Source organism: Pseudophryne corroboree, chromosome 4 (assembly GCF_028390025.1).
Source record: "Pseudophryne corroboree isolate aPseCor3 chromosome 4, aPseCor3.hap2, whole genome shotgun sequence".
Classification (NCBI taxonomy): Eukaryota; Metazoa; Chordata; class Amphibia; order Anura; family Myobatrachidae; genus Pseudophryne; species Pseudophryne corroboree.
In genome coordinates this window covers 441,705,120-441,722,227 of record NC_086447.1, presented here as the reverse complement: position 1 = coordinate 441,722,227, position 17,108 = coordinate 441,705,120, and the positions used below count along the sequence as shown (strand labels likewise).

Below are 17,108 nucleotides of genomic sequence, written 5' to 3'. Positions count from 1 at the left end.
CCCAAGAAGAGCCCACCTTCCTGGTGGAATGGGCCTTTATTGATTTTGGTAACGGCAATCCAGCCGTAGAATGAGCCTGCTGAATCATGTTACAGATCCAGCGAGCAATAGTCTGCTTGGAAGCAGGAGCGCCAACCTTGTCGGCTGCATACAGGATAAACAGTGCTTCTGTTTTCCTGACCCTAGCCGTTATGGCCACGTAAATTGTCAAAGCACTGACCACATCAAGGGACTCGCAATCCTCCAAGTCTCGCGTAGCCACACGCACCACAATAGGTTGGTTCATATGAAAAGACGAAAACGACCTTTGGCAAGAATTGAGGACGGGTCCGCAATTCCGCTCTATCCATATGGAAAACTAAATAGGGGCTTTTATGAGACAAAGCCGTCAACTCTGACACTCGCCTAGCCGAAGCCAAGGCTAACAACATGACCACTTTCCAAGTGAGATATTTTAACGCCATCGTTTTAAGTGGTTCAAACCAGTGCGACTTAAGGAAACTCAACATTACGTTCAGGTCCCAAGGTACCACTGGAGGTACAAAAGGAGGCTTAATATGCAGCACTCCCTTGACAAAAGTCTGTACTTCTGAGAGAGAAGCCAATTCCTTCTGAAAGAAAATGGATAGGGCCGGAATCAGAACCTTAATGGAGCCTAATTTTAGGCCCAAATTCACTCCAGTCTGTAGGAAGTGAAGGAAACGGCCCATATGGAATTCTTCCGTAGGAGCATTCCTGGCCTCACACCAAGAAACATACTTCCGCCATATACGGTGATAATGTTTAGCTGTCACGTCCTTCCTAGCCTTTATCAGAGTAGGAATGACCTCATCCGGAATGCCCTTTTCCGCTAGGATCCGGCGTTCAACCGCCATGCCATCAAACGCAGCCGCGGCAAGTCTTGGAACAGACAGGGCCCCTGTTGTAACAGGTCCTGTCTTAGAGGAAGAGGCCACAGATCTTCTGTGAGCATTTCCTGCAGATCCGGATACCAGGTCCTTCGTGGCCTATCTGGAACAATGAGATTGGTCAGTACTCCTCTTTTTCTTATTATTCTCAACACCTTGGGTATGAGAGGAAGAGGAGGAAACACATAGACCGACTGGAACACCCACGGTGTCACCAGGGCGTCCACTGCCACCGCCTGAGGATCTCTTGACCTGGCGCAATACCTCTTTAGTTTTTTGTTGAGGAGGGACGCCATCATGTCTATCTGGGGCAGTCCCCACTGACTTGCAATCTGTGCGAAGACTTCCTGAGGAAGTCCCCACTCTCCTGGATGTAGATCGTGTCTGCTGAGGAAGTGTGCTTCCCAGTTGTCCACTCCCGGAATGAACACTGCTGACAGCGCGCTTACATGATTTTCCGCCCAGCGGAGAATCCTGGTGGCTTCCGCCATTGCCACTCTGCTCCTTGTGCCGCCTTGGCGGTTTACATGAGCTACTGCGGTGATGTTGTCTGACTGAATCAGAACCGGTAGGTCGCAAAGCAAAGTCTCCGCTTGACAAAGGGCGTTGTATATGGCCCTCAGCTCCAGGACGTTGATGTGAAGACAAGTCTCCTGGCTTGACCAAAGACCTTGGTAGTTTCTTCCCTGTGTGACTGCTCCCCAACCTCGGAGGCTCGCGTCCGTTGTTACCAGAATCCAGTCCTGAATGGCGAACCTGCGACCCTCTAGAAGGTGAGCACTCTGTAGCCACCACAGGAGAGACACCCTTGCCCCGGGGGACAGGGTGATCAACTGATGAATCTGTAGATGTGACCCGGACCACTTGATCAGTAGGTCCCATTGGAAGGTCCTCGCATGGAACCTGCCGAAGGGAATGGCCTCGTAAGATGCCACCATCTTTCCCAGGACGCGAGAGCAGCGATGCACTGACACCTTTTTTGGCTTCAATAGGTCCCTGACCAGAGTCATGAGTTCCTGGGCCTTTTCCTTTGGAAGATAAACCCTTTTCTCGTCCGTATCCGGAATCATGCCTAAGCAGGTCAAACGAGTCGTAGGAACTAACTGTGACTTCGGGATATTGAGAATCCAGCCGTGTTGTTTTAACACCTTCAGTGCAAGTGACACGCTGATCAACAACTGCTCTCGCGGTCTCGCTTTTATGAGGAGATCGTCCAAGTACGGGATAATTGTGACACCCTGCTTGCGCAGGAGCACCATCATTTCCGCCATTACCTTGGTGAAAATTCTCGGGGCCGTGGAAAGCCCAAACGGCAACGTCTGAAATTGGTAATGACAATCCTGTACCGCAAATCTCAGGTACGCCTGATGAGGTGGAAATATGGGAACATAAAGGTACGCATCCTTTATGTCCAGGGATACCATAAAATCCCCCCCTTCTAGGCTGGCGATTACCGCTCTGAGTGATTCCATCTTGAACTTGAACCTTTTCAAGTATAGGTTCAAAGATTTTAAATTTAAAATGGGTCTGACCGAACCGTCCGGTTTCGGGACTACAAATAGGGTTGAGTAATACCCCCTCCCTTGTTGAAGCAGGGGAACTTTGACCACCACCTGTTGAAGACACAATTTGTGAATTGCATTTAAAACTATCTCCCTTTCTGGGGGAGAAGCTGGTAGGGCCGATTTGAAAAAAACGGCGAGGAGGCTCCTCCTCGAATTCCAGCTTGTAACCCTGGGAAACAATTTCTATTGCCCAGGGATCCACCTGTGAGTGAACCCAGATGTGGCTGAAAAGTCGAAGACGTGCCCCCACTGGAAAGGACTCCCTCAGCGGAGCCCCAGCGTCATGCGGTGGATTTTGTAGAGGCCGGGGAGGACTTATGCTTCTGGGAACTAGCTGTGGTTGGCAGCTTTTTTCCTCTGCCCCTACCTCTGGCAAGAAAGGACGAACCTCGCACTCTCTTGTTTTTTGTTTTTGACCGAAAGGACTGCATTTGATAATGTGGCGCTTTCTTTGGCTGTGAGGGAATATAAGGCAAAAAATTTGATTTACCTGCCGTAGCTGTGGAGACCAGGTCCCAGAGACCTTCCCTAAACAATTCCTCACCCTTGTAAGGTAAAACCTCCATATGCATCTTTGAGTCGGCATCACCTGTCCATTGCCGGGTCCATAGGACTCGTCTAGCAGAAATCGACATAGCGTTGACTCTAGAACACAGTAGGCCAATGTCTCTTTGATCATCCCTCATATATAAGACCGCATCTTTAATATGACCCAGGGTCAATAAAATGGTATCCTTATCCAGGGTATCCAATTCCACCGATAAGGTATCTGTCCACGCTGCTACAGCGCTACAAACCCAAGCCGACGCTATCGCCAGTCTGAGTAAGGTACCAGAGTGTGTGTAAATGGACTTTAAGGAAGCCTCCTGCTTGCAATCAGCAGGATCCCTGAGGGTAGCCGTATCTTGGGATGGCAGTGCTACCTTTTTGGATAAGCGTGTCAATGCTTTGTCCACCCTTGGGGAGGATTCCCACCGTATCCTGTCCTTAGCCGGGAAAGGATACGCCATAAGAATCCTTTTGGGAATCTGCAGTTTCCTGTCTGGAGATTCCCACGCCTTTTCAAATAACTCGTTCAGCTCATGAGAAGGGGTAAAGGTTGCCTCAGGTTTCTTTTCCTAATACATATGTACCCTCGTGTCAGGGACAGGGGGTTCCTCGGTGATATGCAAAACATCCTTTATTGCAATAATCATATATTGAATACTTTTAGCCAATTTTGGCTGTAACTTTGCATCATCGTAGTCGACACTGGAGTCAGAATCCGTGTCGGTATTAGTGTATACTATTTGGGATAGTGGGCGCTTTTGAGACCCCGAGGGTCCCTGCGACATAGGGGCAGGCAGGGCCTGACACTCTGCATAATTTCTGGACTCAGCTTTGTCCAACCTTTTGTGCAATAAATTCACATTTGCACTTAAAACATTCCCCATATCCACCCAGTCAGGTGTCGGTGTTGCCGACGGAGACACCACATTCATTTGCTCCACCTCCTCACTAGGAAAGCCTTCTACCTCAGACATGCCGACACACGCATACCGACACACCACACACTCAGGGAATCCTCTTATCTGAAGATAGTTCCCCCACAAGGCCCTTTGGAGAGACAGAGAGAGAGTATGCCAGCACACACCCAGCGCTAATCATCCAGGGGAAAAAAAAAACACAATATGTTTACCCAGATAGCGCTGTCATAATGTATTTGCGCCAAATTATGTGCCCCCGCCCTTCTTTAAAACCCTCTTTCACCGTGGTAAGCAGGGGAGAGTCCGGGGAGCTTCCTCTCAGTGGTGTGCTGTGGAGAAAATGGCGCTGGTGAGTGCTGAGGAACAAGCTCCGCCCCCTCAGCGGCGGGCTTCGGTCCCGCTGAAATATTAAAAAAACTGGCGGGGGATCTCTTTTATATACAGTGCCCAGCCTGTATATATACTTATTGCCAGATTTGGAGGTCCTTATTGCTGCCCAGGGCGCCCCCCCCTGCGCTCTGCACCCTTACAGTGACTGCCGTGTGTGTGCTGTGTGGGAGCAATGGCTCACAGCGTTACCGATGTGCGTTACCTCTATGAAGAGCTGAAGTCTTCTGCCGCCTCTGAAGTCTTCTTTCTTCACATACTCACCCGGCTTCTATCTTCCGGCTCTGCGAGGACGGCGGCGCGGCTCTGGGACGAACGGCGAGGGTGAGACCTGCGTTCCATTCCCTCTGGAGCTAATGGTGTCCAGTAGCCTAAGAAACAGAGCCTAACATTAAAGTAGGTCTTTTTCTCTCCCCTCAGTCCCTCGATGCAGGGAGTCTGTTGCCAGCAGGCTCCCTGAAAATAAAAAACCTAACTAAAATACTCTCTTTCCAGGAAACTCAGGAGAGCTCCCTTTAATGCACCCAGTCTCCTCTGGGCACTGTAATCAACTGAGGTCTGGAGGAGGGGCATAGAGGGAGGAGCCAGTGCACACCCATACCTAAAGTTCTTTCTTAGTGCCCATGTCTCCTGCGGAGCCCGTCTATTCCCCCATGGTCCTTACGGAGTCCCCAGCATCCTCTAGGACGTAAGAGAAAGTAATAATAGAACACACCAAAGAGAAGGAAAAAATCAGTTACACCAGCGCTTAATTATATACAGTATACTCCTCTAAAATATGCACATCTCAGTTCCCTGCCTTAAATGCGGGTTTCCCATTCCCTTATGCTTATAGGGAAGCAGCTCAGGAAAAATAGAGAGGAAAATACATAATGTAATACTGTTTGATACGACAATACTGGGTTTGTTTTTCTAAAATCAACAATAAAATACAATAAGAACTGCAATAAAAAAAGATTAGTTAGGCATCCATCAAACAAAATATTCTTATTCGGCCTAATAAATAGCAAATTGCCAGTAGTTAAGAACTTGCAACGGTCAGTTCTTTGGAGGATAATTACTAAGACTTGAAAAGTGATACATTTCACGGTGATAAAGTACCAACTAATTAGCTTGTAACTGTCATGTCATGTCACAGGATGGGTTTGAAAAATGACAGGAGTTGTCTGGTTGGTACTTGATCACCTTACAAATTATCACTTTTCAAGGCTTAGTACATGCGGCCCTTAGGGAGCATGGATTGAAAGGAATCTCCCGGGCTGCAGTTCCATGATCTCTCCTCACGTCCAAACAGCTCTGTCCTTAAGGTCTGCTTTCAGCACAACATCCAGGTATGCTTGTCGTCACCCACATGTTCCGACCCTCCCTCGGGTCTTTTTCAAGATAAGCCTTTCTACATAAATGGCAATTTGTAGAAACATGGAATTGGATGGCAGATAAGAACCACTTGGAGTCTGCAGCTCTATCAAATACCCTGCTGTTACAACCGATTAGTCCCCGTGCTTCGATCTCTAGATATAGAGAACTACAAGTCCCGTGATCACTTGCACTGGGACCATATCCGGATTCCTGTCCTCTTAGTGTCCCAACACCATGGAAAATACAATGATAAGAGGGTATTCCAATACTTGCAGTCTTTCACACAGACAATTATGGTCCCTTATACGATTCCAGTTTTTTAGTGATTTAATGTCAACTTTTTGGTCAAAGTGTGTTTTCCATATACGGGCTTGGTACATAAATATCATTACACGTAAGAGGGCATCTATAAAGAGTCTGCATCAGATCAAATCAGAAAATAGTTGCGAGTGAAATACAATGCATCATAGATATACAAAAAGATCCTAAATCCCCACCATATAAAATAGTGATATAGTTACTTCACAATCCCAGGAAATGAGATCCCAAGCCACCGCCTGGTTGTCCGTTGCCCAATTCATAAATTCTTTTCTTTTCTGCTTTTGCTAGTTGGCTAGATACATTTCTTTTTCTCCAATGGCCTTTAACCCATTGGATGCCAACAAACTGGCCGTGGGAGAGCAATTATGTACTAGTTTAAAGTTATTAGATAACGCATGGTTTCAACGCCTTTACGGATATTTCTAAGATGTTCACCAACTCTAATTCTTATCTTAGATGTCCTTCCTATATATAAAAAAAGTCGCATATACATTCCACAGCATACATTACGTTCTTGGTGTTACACGTAACAAATTCTATAATTTCCCACCTTAAATTGACTGGTATTTCACGGATTTTACTAATTTTTACCCCAGTGATTTCCTTACAACCTTTTGAATTTAATACCAGCTATAGGTTTGGCCAGTGATAGTACACTTCTAACTAGACTTATGCCGATATTTAGAGCCCGTTTATGGATATTTCCACTCATTTATGTTGTGTATTAAATGTGGTAATAAAAGCCCATTCATAAGCATTTGTGGTAAGTGGTTCTACTAACTAAGTGACTGAACCTATACAAAGGTCAAGGGGCACTCAAAGCACTACTATCAAGCTGCCTAGATTGTACTCCTGGTTTTACCAGAAACCTGAAATAAGCTACTGAATGTGTATACAGTATGTGGAGGACAATCCTGGCGCTAATGGATGTTATATAGCCAATATAAGGTTACCTAAATGGATGTATATCAAAGATATAATATATAATGTGTGTATACGTAATAACTTCCCTTCATTCCTGATGTTTAAAATTCAAAAGATAGTTGTACTCAAGAGCTATATATATATATATATATATATATATATATAGTATATATATATATATATATATATAGTATATATATATATATATATATATATATAGTATATATATATATATATATATATATATATATAGTATATATATATATATATATATATATATATATATATATATAGTATATATATATACACACCGTATATACTCGAGTATAAGCCGACTTTTTCAGCACTTTTTTTTGTGCTGAAAAAGCCACCTCGGCTTATACTCGAGTCAGTGCACAGTGACAGGGAGTGCAGTGTGAAGGAGGGACACGGAGCGCACAACGCGCGGCTCTCCTGTGTCCCTCCTGCATCTCCGGCAGCAGCAGCGGGTCTATTAAAGGAAGTACCCGTTCGTGACCTCTGATCACGAACCGGCACTTCCTTTAATAGACCCGCCGCGGCCGCCGGAGATGCAGGAGGGACACAGGAGAGCCGCGCGCTGTGCGCTCCGTGTCCCTCCTTCAGAAGATAGCGCGGGATCGACGGAGGGGTAAGTAACAGCACTGGGGGAGCATATTTGGCACTTGGGGAGGGGGCACATCTGGCAGCAGCATGAGGGGCACATCTGGCAGCAGCATGAGGGGCACATCTGGCAGCAGCATGAGGGGCACATCTGGCAGCAGCATGAGGGGCACATCTAGCAGCAGCATAAGGGGCACATCTGGCAGCAGCATGAGGGCATATCTTGCACATCTGACACTGTGGGGCATATTTGGCAGCATGAGGGCATATCTGGCACTCTGGGGGGCATATTTGGCAGCATGAGGGCATATCTGGCACTCTGGGGGGCATATTTGGCAGCATGAGGGCATATCTGGCACATCAGGCACTGTGGGGCATATCTGGCAGTATGGGGGCATATCTGGCAGTATGGGGGCAAACCTGGCAGTATGGGGGCAAACCTGGCAGTATGGGGGCAAACCTGGCAGTATGGGGGCAAACCTGGCACTCTGGGGGCAAACCTGGCACTCTGGGGGCAAACCTGGCACTCTGGGGGCAAACCTGGCACTGCGGGGGCAAACCTGGCACTGCGGGGGCATATCTGGCAGTATGAGAGCATATCTGGCACTGAGGGCTGTGTACGGCTAGAGCTGCATTTCCCACCCTAGGCTTATACTCGAGTCAATAAGATTTCCCAGCTTTTTTTGTGGTAAAATTAGGTGCCTCGGCTTATATTCGGGTCGACTTATACTCGAGTATATACACACATATTATTTATATATATATATATATATATATATATATCCATCCAGAGATGGCAATCAGTCGCAAAAGATGCCGTACATACGTGGAAAGAAGCAAAAGGTGTCACAAATGTGTAATAAGTTAAAATAAAACTGCATTTATTAACCAATAAACACAACAAAAAAAGGATTTTAATACCTACCGGTAAATCCTTTTCTCATAGTCCGTAGAGGATGCTGGGGATGCTTCAAGAACCATGGGGTATAGACGGGATCCGCAGGAGACATGGGCACTTTAAGACTTTAAAAGGGGTGTGAACTGGCTCCTCCCTCTATGGCCCTCCTCCAGACTCCAGTTATAGGAACTGTGCCCAAGGAGACGGACATTTCGAGGAAAAGGATTTATTTCATTTTTAAACTAAGGTGAGAATACATACCAGCTCACACCTCAAACACGCCGTACAACATGGCATTCAACAACAACGCATGCAACGGCATGACTAACATCAGCCACAGACTGACTGAACTCAACACAACATGTGTGTAACCATACCAATAACTGCAGATACAGCCCGCACTGGGACGGGCGCCCAGCATCCTCTACGGACTAGGAGAAAAGTATTTACCGGTAGGTATTAAAATCCTATTTTCTCAAACGTCCTAGAGGATGCTGGGGATGCTTCAAGAACCATGGGGTTTATACCAAAGCTCTAGAACGGGCGGGAGAGTGCGGATGACTCTGCAGCACAGCTTGACCAATCAAGAGGTCCTCCTTAGCCAGGGTAGCAAACTTGTAAAACTTCGCAAAGGTGTTTGATCCCGACCAAGTAGCAGCTCGGCAAAGCTGTAATGCCGAGACCCCTCGGGCAGCCGCCCAGGATGAGCCCACCTTTCTGGTAGAATGGGCCTTCACCGATTTCGGTAACGGCAATCCCGTCGTAGAATAAGCCTGCTGAATCGTATTACAGATAAAGCGCGCAATAGTCTGCTTGGAAGCAGGAGCCCCAAACTTGTTGGGAGCCAACAGGACAAACAGAGCCTCTGTTTTCCTAATCTGAGCCGTTCTGGCGACATAGATTTTCAAAGCTCTGACTACATCGAGAGACTTCGATTCCGCCAAGGCGTCAGTAGCCACTGGCACCACAATAGGCTGGTTTACGTGAAACGATGAAACAACTTTGGCAAAAATTGCTGACGAATCCTCAACTCCGCTCTATCAGCATGGAAGATTAAATAAGGGCTTTTGTGAGACAAAGCCGCCAATTCAGACACCCGCCTTGCGGATGCCAAGGCCAACAACATGACTACTTTCCAAGTAAGGAATTTCAACTCAACCTTACGTAAAGGTTCAAACCAAATGAGATTGCAGGAACTGCAATACTACATTAGGATCCCATGGTGCCACTGGGGGCACAAAGGGAGGTTGGATGTGCAGCACGCCTTTCACGAAGGTCTGAACTTCTGGAAGGGAGGCCAATTCTTTCTGAAAGAAAATTGATAGGGCCGAAATTTGTACTTTAATGGAGCCTAACTTTAGGCCCGCATCTACACCTGCTTGTAAAAAATGGAGCAAACGCCCCAGCTGAAATTCTTCTGTAGGAGCCTTCTTGGATTCACACCATGACACATTTTCTCCAAATACAGTTGTAATGCTTCGCCGTTACTGCTTTTCTAGCCTGAAGTAGTGTGGGAATAACTTCACTGGGAATACCCTTTCGGGCTAGGATTTGGCGTTCAACCGCCATGCCGTGAAACGCAGCCGCGGTAAGTCTTGATACACGCACGGTCCTTGCTGCAACAGGTCCTCTCGTAGAGGAAGAGGCCAGGGATCTTCTATGAGTAATTCTTGAAGATCTAGATACCAGGCCCTCCTTAGCCAGTCTGGAACAATGAGTATCGCCTGAACCCTTGTTCTTCTTATGATCTTTAACACCTTTGGAATGAGTGGAAGTGGAGGGAACATATAGACCGACTGAAACACCCACGGTGTCACCAGGGCGTCCACCGCTATTGCTTGAGGGTCCCTCGACCTGGAACAATATCTCTGAAGTTTCTTGTTGAGGCGAGACGCCATCATGTCTATTTGAGGAATTCCCCAACGACTTGTCACTTCTGCAAAGATCTCTTGATGAAGACCCCACTCTCCTGGATGGAGATCGTATCTGCTGAGGAAGTCTGCTTACCGGTTGTCCACTCCTGGAATGAAGACCGCTGACAGAGCGCTTGCATGTCTTTTCGCCCAGCAAAGAACTTTTGTGGCCTCCACCATCGCCGCTCTGCTCTTTATTCCGCCCTGGCAGTTTATGTAAGCCACTGCTGTTACATTGTCTGACTGAATCAAAACGGGCAGACCGTGAAGAAGATGTTCCGCTTGCCGAAGGCCGTTGTAAATGGCCCTTAATTCCAGAATGTTTATGTGTAGACAAGCTTCCTGGCTTGACCATTTTCCCTGGAAATTTTCCCCCCGTGTGACTGCTCCCCAGCCTCGGAGACTTGCCTCCGTGGTCACCAGGATCCATTCCTGGATCCCGAACCCGCGGCCCTCTAGGAGGTGAAAACTGTGCAGCCACCACAGGGGAGAGATTCTGGTCCTGGAAGATAGGATTATTTTCCGGTGCATGCGGAGGTGAGACCCGGACCACTTCAACAGGTCCCACTGAAACAACCTGGCATGGAACCTGCCAAACTGAATGGCCTCGTAGGCCACAACCATCTTCCCCAGCAACCGAGTGCATTGAAGAATCAACACTCTTGCCGGTTTCATTATCTGTTTTACCATGTTCTGTATTTCCAGAGCCTTTTCCACTGGAAGAAAAACCCTCTGTAATTCTGTATCCAGAATCATACCCAAGAACAACAGACGTGTCGTCAGAACCAACTGTGATTTTGGCAAGTTTAGGAGCCAACCATGTTGTTGCAGAATTGTTAGGGAGAGCGTAACGTTGTTCAGTAATTGCTAAACAAAAACGTTTTATTCTCTTATACTGCGCCTTCTAGATTAGCAGCTGGTCCTTCCCTCGTGGTGTACACCTGCACCAATTACCAATACATACAAACAAGTGAGGTTAGGCTCTCAGCGCTGATCCCAACATTAGAGATAGAAATTAATTTTAAAAGGTCACAAACACCGTTTTTAGGGGTTGTTTCAGGGGTTTCCCATAAGTGTCTCTCTCCTCTCTTATAGACTGACATTTACTTTTTAACCCCTTGAAGCGTTCATCAAAAGGTTTTTTTTTAAACGTCCCTGGTTTCTTCAGTTACGTTCCCACTGTCAAGACCCGACTCAGCGCATCAGCAGTGATACAAACACCATAAAGATATAAAATGGGAAAATTCCCAGCAGGGATATTTAATATACAAACAGTAATAAAATATATCAAGATAGTAGACAAAGGGGCGGAACCCCGAAACGCGTTGATTCTGCAGGACTTGGATTGTGACGTGAGGACGTGAGGAGAACACAGCCCGTCTGTATGCCTGAGGCTGTTGCCAGAACAGCACGCTGAGATATTCCGGATTTTCTCAGCGGTAGCGCACAGCCTCAACCTTCAGCGGGTACGATCCTCTCCACCTGTTACAATGTTTTAATAGGACGTGCTACTATCTTGATATATTTTATTACTGTTTGTATATTAAATATCCCTGCTGGGAATTTTCCCATTTTATATCTTTATGGTGTTTGTATCACTGCTGATGCGCTGAGTCGGGTCTTGACAGTGGGAACGTAACTGAAGAAACCAGGGACGTTTAAAAAGAAACCTTTTGATGAACGCTTCAAGGGGTTAAAAAGTAAGTGTCAGTCTATAAGAGAGGAGAGAGACACTTATGGGAAACCCCTGAAACAACCCCTAAAAACGGTGTTTGTGACCTTTTAAAATTTATTTCTATCTCTAATGTTGGGATCAGCGCTGGTTGTTCAGTAATTGCTCCCTGGATCTCGCCTTTATCAGGAGATCGTCAAAGTACGGGATAATTGTGATTCCCTGCTTGCGCATGAGAACCATCATTTCCGCCATAACCTTGGTGAAAATCCTCAGAACCGTGGACAGACCCAACGGCAGCATCTGAAATTGGTAATGACAATCCTGGAATGCAAACCTCAGAAAAGCCTGATGTGAAGGATATATGGGGACATGCAAGTATGCATCCTTTATGTCGACCGACACCATAAAATCCCCCTCCTCCAGACTGAAGTTCACTGCTCGGAGAGATTCCATCTAGAATTTGAATTTTTTTAGATAGAAGTTGAGGGATTTTAGGTTCAGAATCGGTCTGACTGAGCCATTCGGCTTCGGGACCACGAACAGGCTTGAATAAAAGCCTTCCCCCTGTTGTGACGGGGGTACCGTGACAATTACTTGATTTTGACACAGCTTTAGTATTGCAGCGCATACTACCTCCCTTTCTGGAAGAGAAGCTGGCAAGGCCGATTTGAAAAAATCGGTGAGGGGGCACGTCTTGAAACTCTTAACTTGTACACTTGGGTTACTATTTCTAATACCCAAGGAACCAGGGCCGAGCGAACCCAGACCTGACTGGAGTTGTAGACGTGCCCCCACCGGTGCGGACTCCCGCAGAGAAGCCCCAGCGTCATGTGGTGGATTTGGTAGAAGCCGGGGAGGACTTCTGCTCTTGGGAACTTGCCACAGCCTGTGACCTTTTTCCCCTTCCTCTCGTAGCAAGGAAGGAAGACCCTCGTCCTTTTTTGTATTTATTGGGCCGAAAGGACTGCATCTGATAGTGGGGAGTTTTCTTTTGTTGTGCAGGAACATAAGGTAGGAACGATGACTTACCCGCTGTAGCCGTAGATACCAGGTCAGTGAGGCCGTCACCAAACAAGACACTACCGTTAAACAGCAGAGACTCAATAGTCTTCTTAGAGTCAGCATCAGCATTCCATTGATGATGAATCCACAATGCCCTCCTAGCCGAGACTGCCATGGCATTGGCCCTTGATCCCAAAAGGCCAATATCCCTCGCAGCTTCCTTTAGATAGGCTGCAGCGTACCTGATATGACCCAGTGTGAAAAGCACGCTATCCCTGTCCAGGGAATCCATATCAGATGACAAGTTATCTGCCTACTTTTCAATGGCGCTACTCACCCATGCCGATGCAACGGCAGGCCTGATCAGCGTACCTGTAGTGACATAAATGGATTTTAGTGCATTTTCCTGCTTACGATCCGCAGGATCCTTTAGGGCTGCCGTGTCAGGAGACGGAAGCGCCACCTTTTTGGACAGACGCGATAGAGCTTTGTCCACCGTGGGGGTTGACTCCCACTTTTCCCTGTCCCCAGAGGGGAACGGATATGCCACCGGAATTCTCTTGTGAACCTGTGACTTCTTGTCAGGATTTTCCCAAGCTTTTTCAAAAAGAGCGTTCAGTTCATGAGAGGGAGGAAACGTCACCTCAGGTTTCTTTCCCTTAAACATGCAGACCCTAGTATCAGGAACAGCAGGGTCTTCCGTGATATGTAATACGTCTTTTATCGCCACAATCATGTACTGAATGCTCTTAGCCAGTTTAGGATTCAATCTGGCATCACTATAGTCGACACTGGAATCCGAGTCCGTGTCGGTATCTGTATCCGCTATCTGGGTAAATGAACACTTCTGTGACCCCAAGGGGGTCTGAACTTGCGACTATGCATCCTCCATGGATTTTCTCCATGTCTGGTTCTGAGACTCAGATTTATTTAATCTCTTATTCAACCGAGCCACATTTGCATTCAAAACACTCAACATATTTACCCAATCAGCCGTCGGCGGTGCCGACGCGGTCACTCTCACAGTCTTTTCTGTCCCCACTCCAGCCTCCTCCTGGGAAGAGCACTCAGCCTCAGACATGTCGACACACGCGTACCGACACCCACAACCACATTGGGATATAGGGGACAGACCCACAGCAAAGCCTGTTAGAGAAACACAGAGGTAGTTTTGCCAGCTCACAACCCAGCGCCTATCCCGGTACTGAAACGATTAAAAATAATGTCTCAGCCCTGTTAGCGCTTTTTATACTAATAAAACAGCACCAAAATACTGTTACTTGTACAGCAGTGTAGGAGGCCAGGACCAGCTTCTCTGCAGCTCTGTGAAGAGAAAATGGCGCTGATTAGAGCTGTGAGGGCTAAGCCATGCCCCCTTAATGGCGCGCTTCAGTCCCGCTAATTTTCATATTCTTTATACTGGCGGGGGTCTGGATATAGTGCCACTGTATTCCTCTTTTCCCAGGTATTTATGAGGTATTATGCTGCCCAGGGCGCCCCCCCTGCGCCCTGCACCCTTGTAGTGCCGCTGTGTGTGTGGGAGCATGGCGCGCAGCGCGCCCGCTGCGCGTTACCTCAAAGACACTGAAGTCTTCTGCAGTCACTGAAGTCTTCTGATCTTCTTTTACTCACCTGTCTTCTGACTTCTGGCTCTGCAAGGGGGGTGACGGCGCAACTCCGGGAACGAGCATCTAGGCATACCTAGCGATCAGACCCTCTGGAGCTAATGGTGTCCAGTAGCCTAAAAAGCAGAGCCATGAAACTCAAAGAAGTAGGTCTGCTTCTCTCCCCTCAGTCCCACGATGCAGGGAGCCTGTTGCCAGCAGGTCTCCCTGAAAATAATAAACCTAACAAAGTATTTTTCTGAGAAACTCTGGAGAGCTCCTCAGTGTGCATCCAGTCTCACTGGGCACAGAATCTAACTGGAGTCTGGAGGAGGGGCATAGAGGGAGGAGCCAGTTCACACCCCTTTTAACGTCTTAAAGTGCCCATGTCTCCTGCGGATCCCGTCTATACCTCATGGTTCTTGAAGCATCCCCAGCATCCTCTAGGACGTATGAGAAAACAATTACGTAAAAGCACATGGGATGGGAATGCGTGACTGGCGGTCAGGAGACATGCATTGCCAAGAGAAAGATGAGAGACTTGAGACTGAACAATGCAGAAGAGCTGAAGGCCGCTACTGAAGCATCCTGGTCTTCCATAACATCTCAGCAGTGCCACAGGCTGATAGAATCCATGCCACGCCGCATTGAGGCAGTAATTCATGCAAAAGAGGCCCAAACCAAGTACTGAGTACATAAGCATGATTATACTTTTCAGAGAGACGACCTTTTCTGTATTTAAAATCCTTTTTTTATTGATTTTATATAATAGTCTAATTTTCTGAGATTTTGGATTTTGGGTTTTCTTAAAACTGTAAGCCACAATCATCAAAATTATTACAAATAAAGTCTTGAAATCTCTCACTTTGCATGTAATGAGTCTACTGTATATAATATATTAGTTTAACCTTTTAAGTTGAATTACTGAAATAAATGAACTTTGGCACAATATTCTAATTTTCTGAGTTTCACATGTAAATTTGGTGATGAACGCTATTTGGTGTTGAGAATTATTTTTCTTTTCATTCGTTGGATATAATGATTCTTGTCTGTTAAGGTTTTTAACTTTTTACTTTGTTTAGAATTTTTGGATCATACCCTTTCTTATAGAATCTTTTTTCCCATGTTCTTTACTTGTTCAGTAAAGGTTTCTTCTTTGGTACAAATGCGTTGCAGTCTTAAGGTTTTTCGACGGGACACTTTTAATCCAGTTCTTAGGGTGCCCACTTGTCATGGCCAGATAATTTTTGGCATGTGTAGGTTTACAATAGTTGCATGTCTCTAATTTACCATCAGCTTCATATATTTCTAAATCGAGAAAATGGATTTTCTTTGTTCATATGGGAAGGCAAAGCATGGGACAATTAAAAGACAACTTTCTTCCTCTTCTCCTTCAACACTCCACAGTTAAGCATCACTCATGGCTTCAATTAATCAGGAATGAAAAAGAGTGGACAAAGGAATAGTTTAATAACATAACTGAAACTGCTGTGCACCCAATACACACAGCAAACTGCACCCTCGCCACCCATTTATTTTATTTCAAAACTCAAACCCCAAAAATGAAATATAATTTTAGCACTGTGCACCACTGCATTTACTTTATAGTAGGCAACCCTCAATCCATCTAACCATGCCTCCCACTGTGCAGACATCTGGCCATTGCTCACACAAACGTATGACCTTCCATATAAATACAGACAGAGAGGCACATGGTGTAGCTAAAGATTTTACAATGTGCAGTGGATCATCCTGTGCCTCATAGCTAACATTGGTTAGTTCATAACCATAAGAGAAAGTAGGATGCGGTCAAAAAGACAGCTGTCTGGATTCTGGCAGTCGAAATACCAACGCAGGAATCCAAAGCACTTCAGAAACTCGACATAAGAACTCCGAATGGCCCAGGGGACAGACGCCAGAATCCCGACCATAAGTATACCTGCTATCTTAGGTTAAGGGCCGAGGTTGGGGGGGATTCGGTTTGTGCATCAGGCAGAAGGGTTAGGGTTAGTCTGCGAAGGGGAATACGGTGCCAGTATTACGACTGTCGGAATCCCGAGCCCCTGGATATCATACTGATTCCAAGAAGGCAGTCACAAGTCTTCCAGCATTCATCATACATATAATGTGGTTATCTGTCTTTGGCAGTTTGTGATAGCAAAAGGGAAATTACATAACACTTTATTTGTGATTAACAGTTGTAGAAGAATCAGGATAAATCACATCAATGTGTTTAGTATTCATAGCACAAAGTAGTGATTTAATTTAGGGTTCTGTATTTTCACAATAGCAGCTATGTTTTCAAAAAGCAAATGATTGGTGATTACTAGACAAGTAAAAATTTGCATACCCTTCCCATGAGCAGAACTGCTGACATTTCCTCTGGATTTCTCCAAGTTTTGGTTGTGTTGTTACTTGAGCTACATGTTTTACTGCCACGCCTTCTAAAAATATCGCACCCTATG

General features: G+C 46.2%; 1 protein-coding gene across 2 annotated transcripts in view; it reads right to left on the bottom strand.

The window, feature by feature from the left end:
- RNGTT (RNA guanylyltransferase and 5'-phosphatase) overlaps nucleotides 1–17,108 on the bottom strand; it is a 945,165-nt gene that overhangs the window by 716,243 nt on the left and 211,814 nt on the right. For both annotated transcript variants that reach the window (XM_063916923.1, XM_063916922.1), the window contains exon 7: nucleotides 16,994–17,103. In XM_063916923.1, coding sequence (XP_063772993.1) covers nucleotides 16,994–17,103 — 110 coding nt within the window. The remainder of the gene's footprint in view (nucleotides 1–16,993; nucleotides 17,104–17,108) is intronic.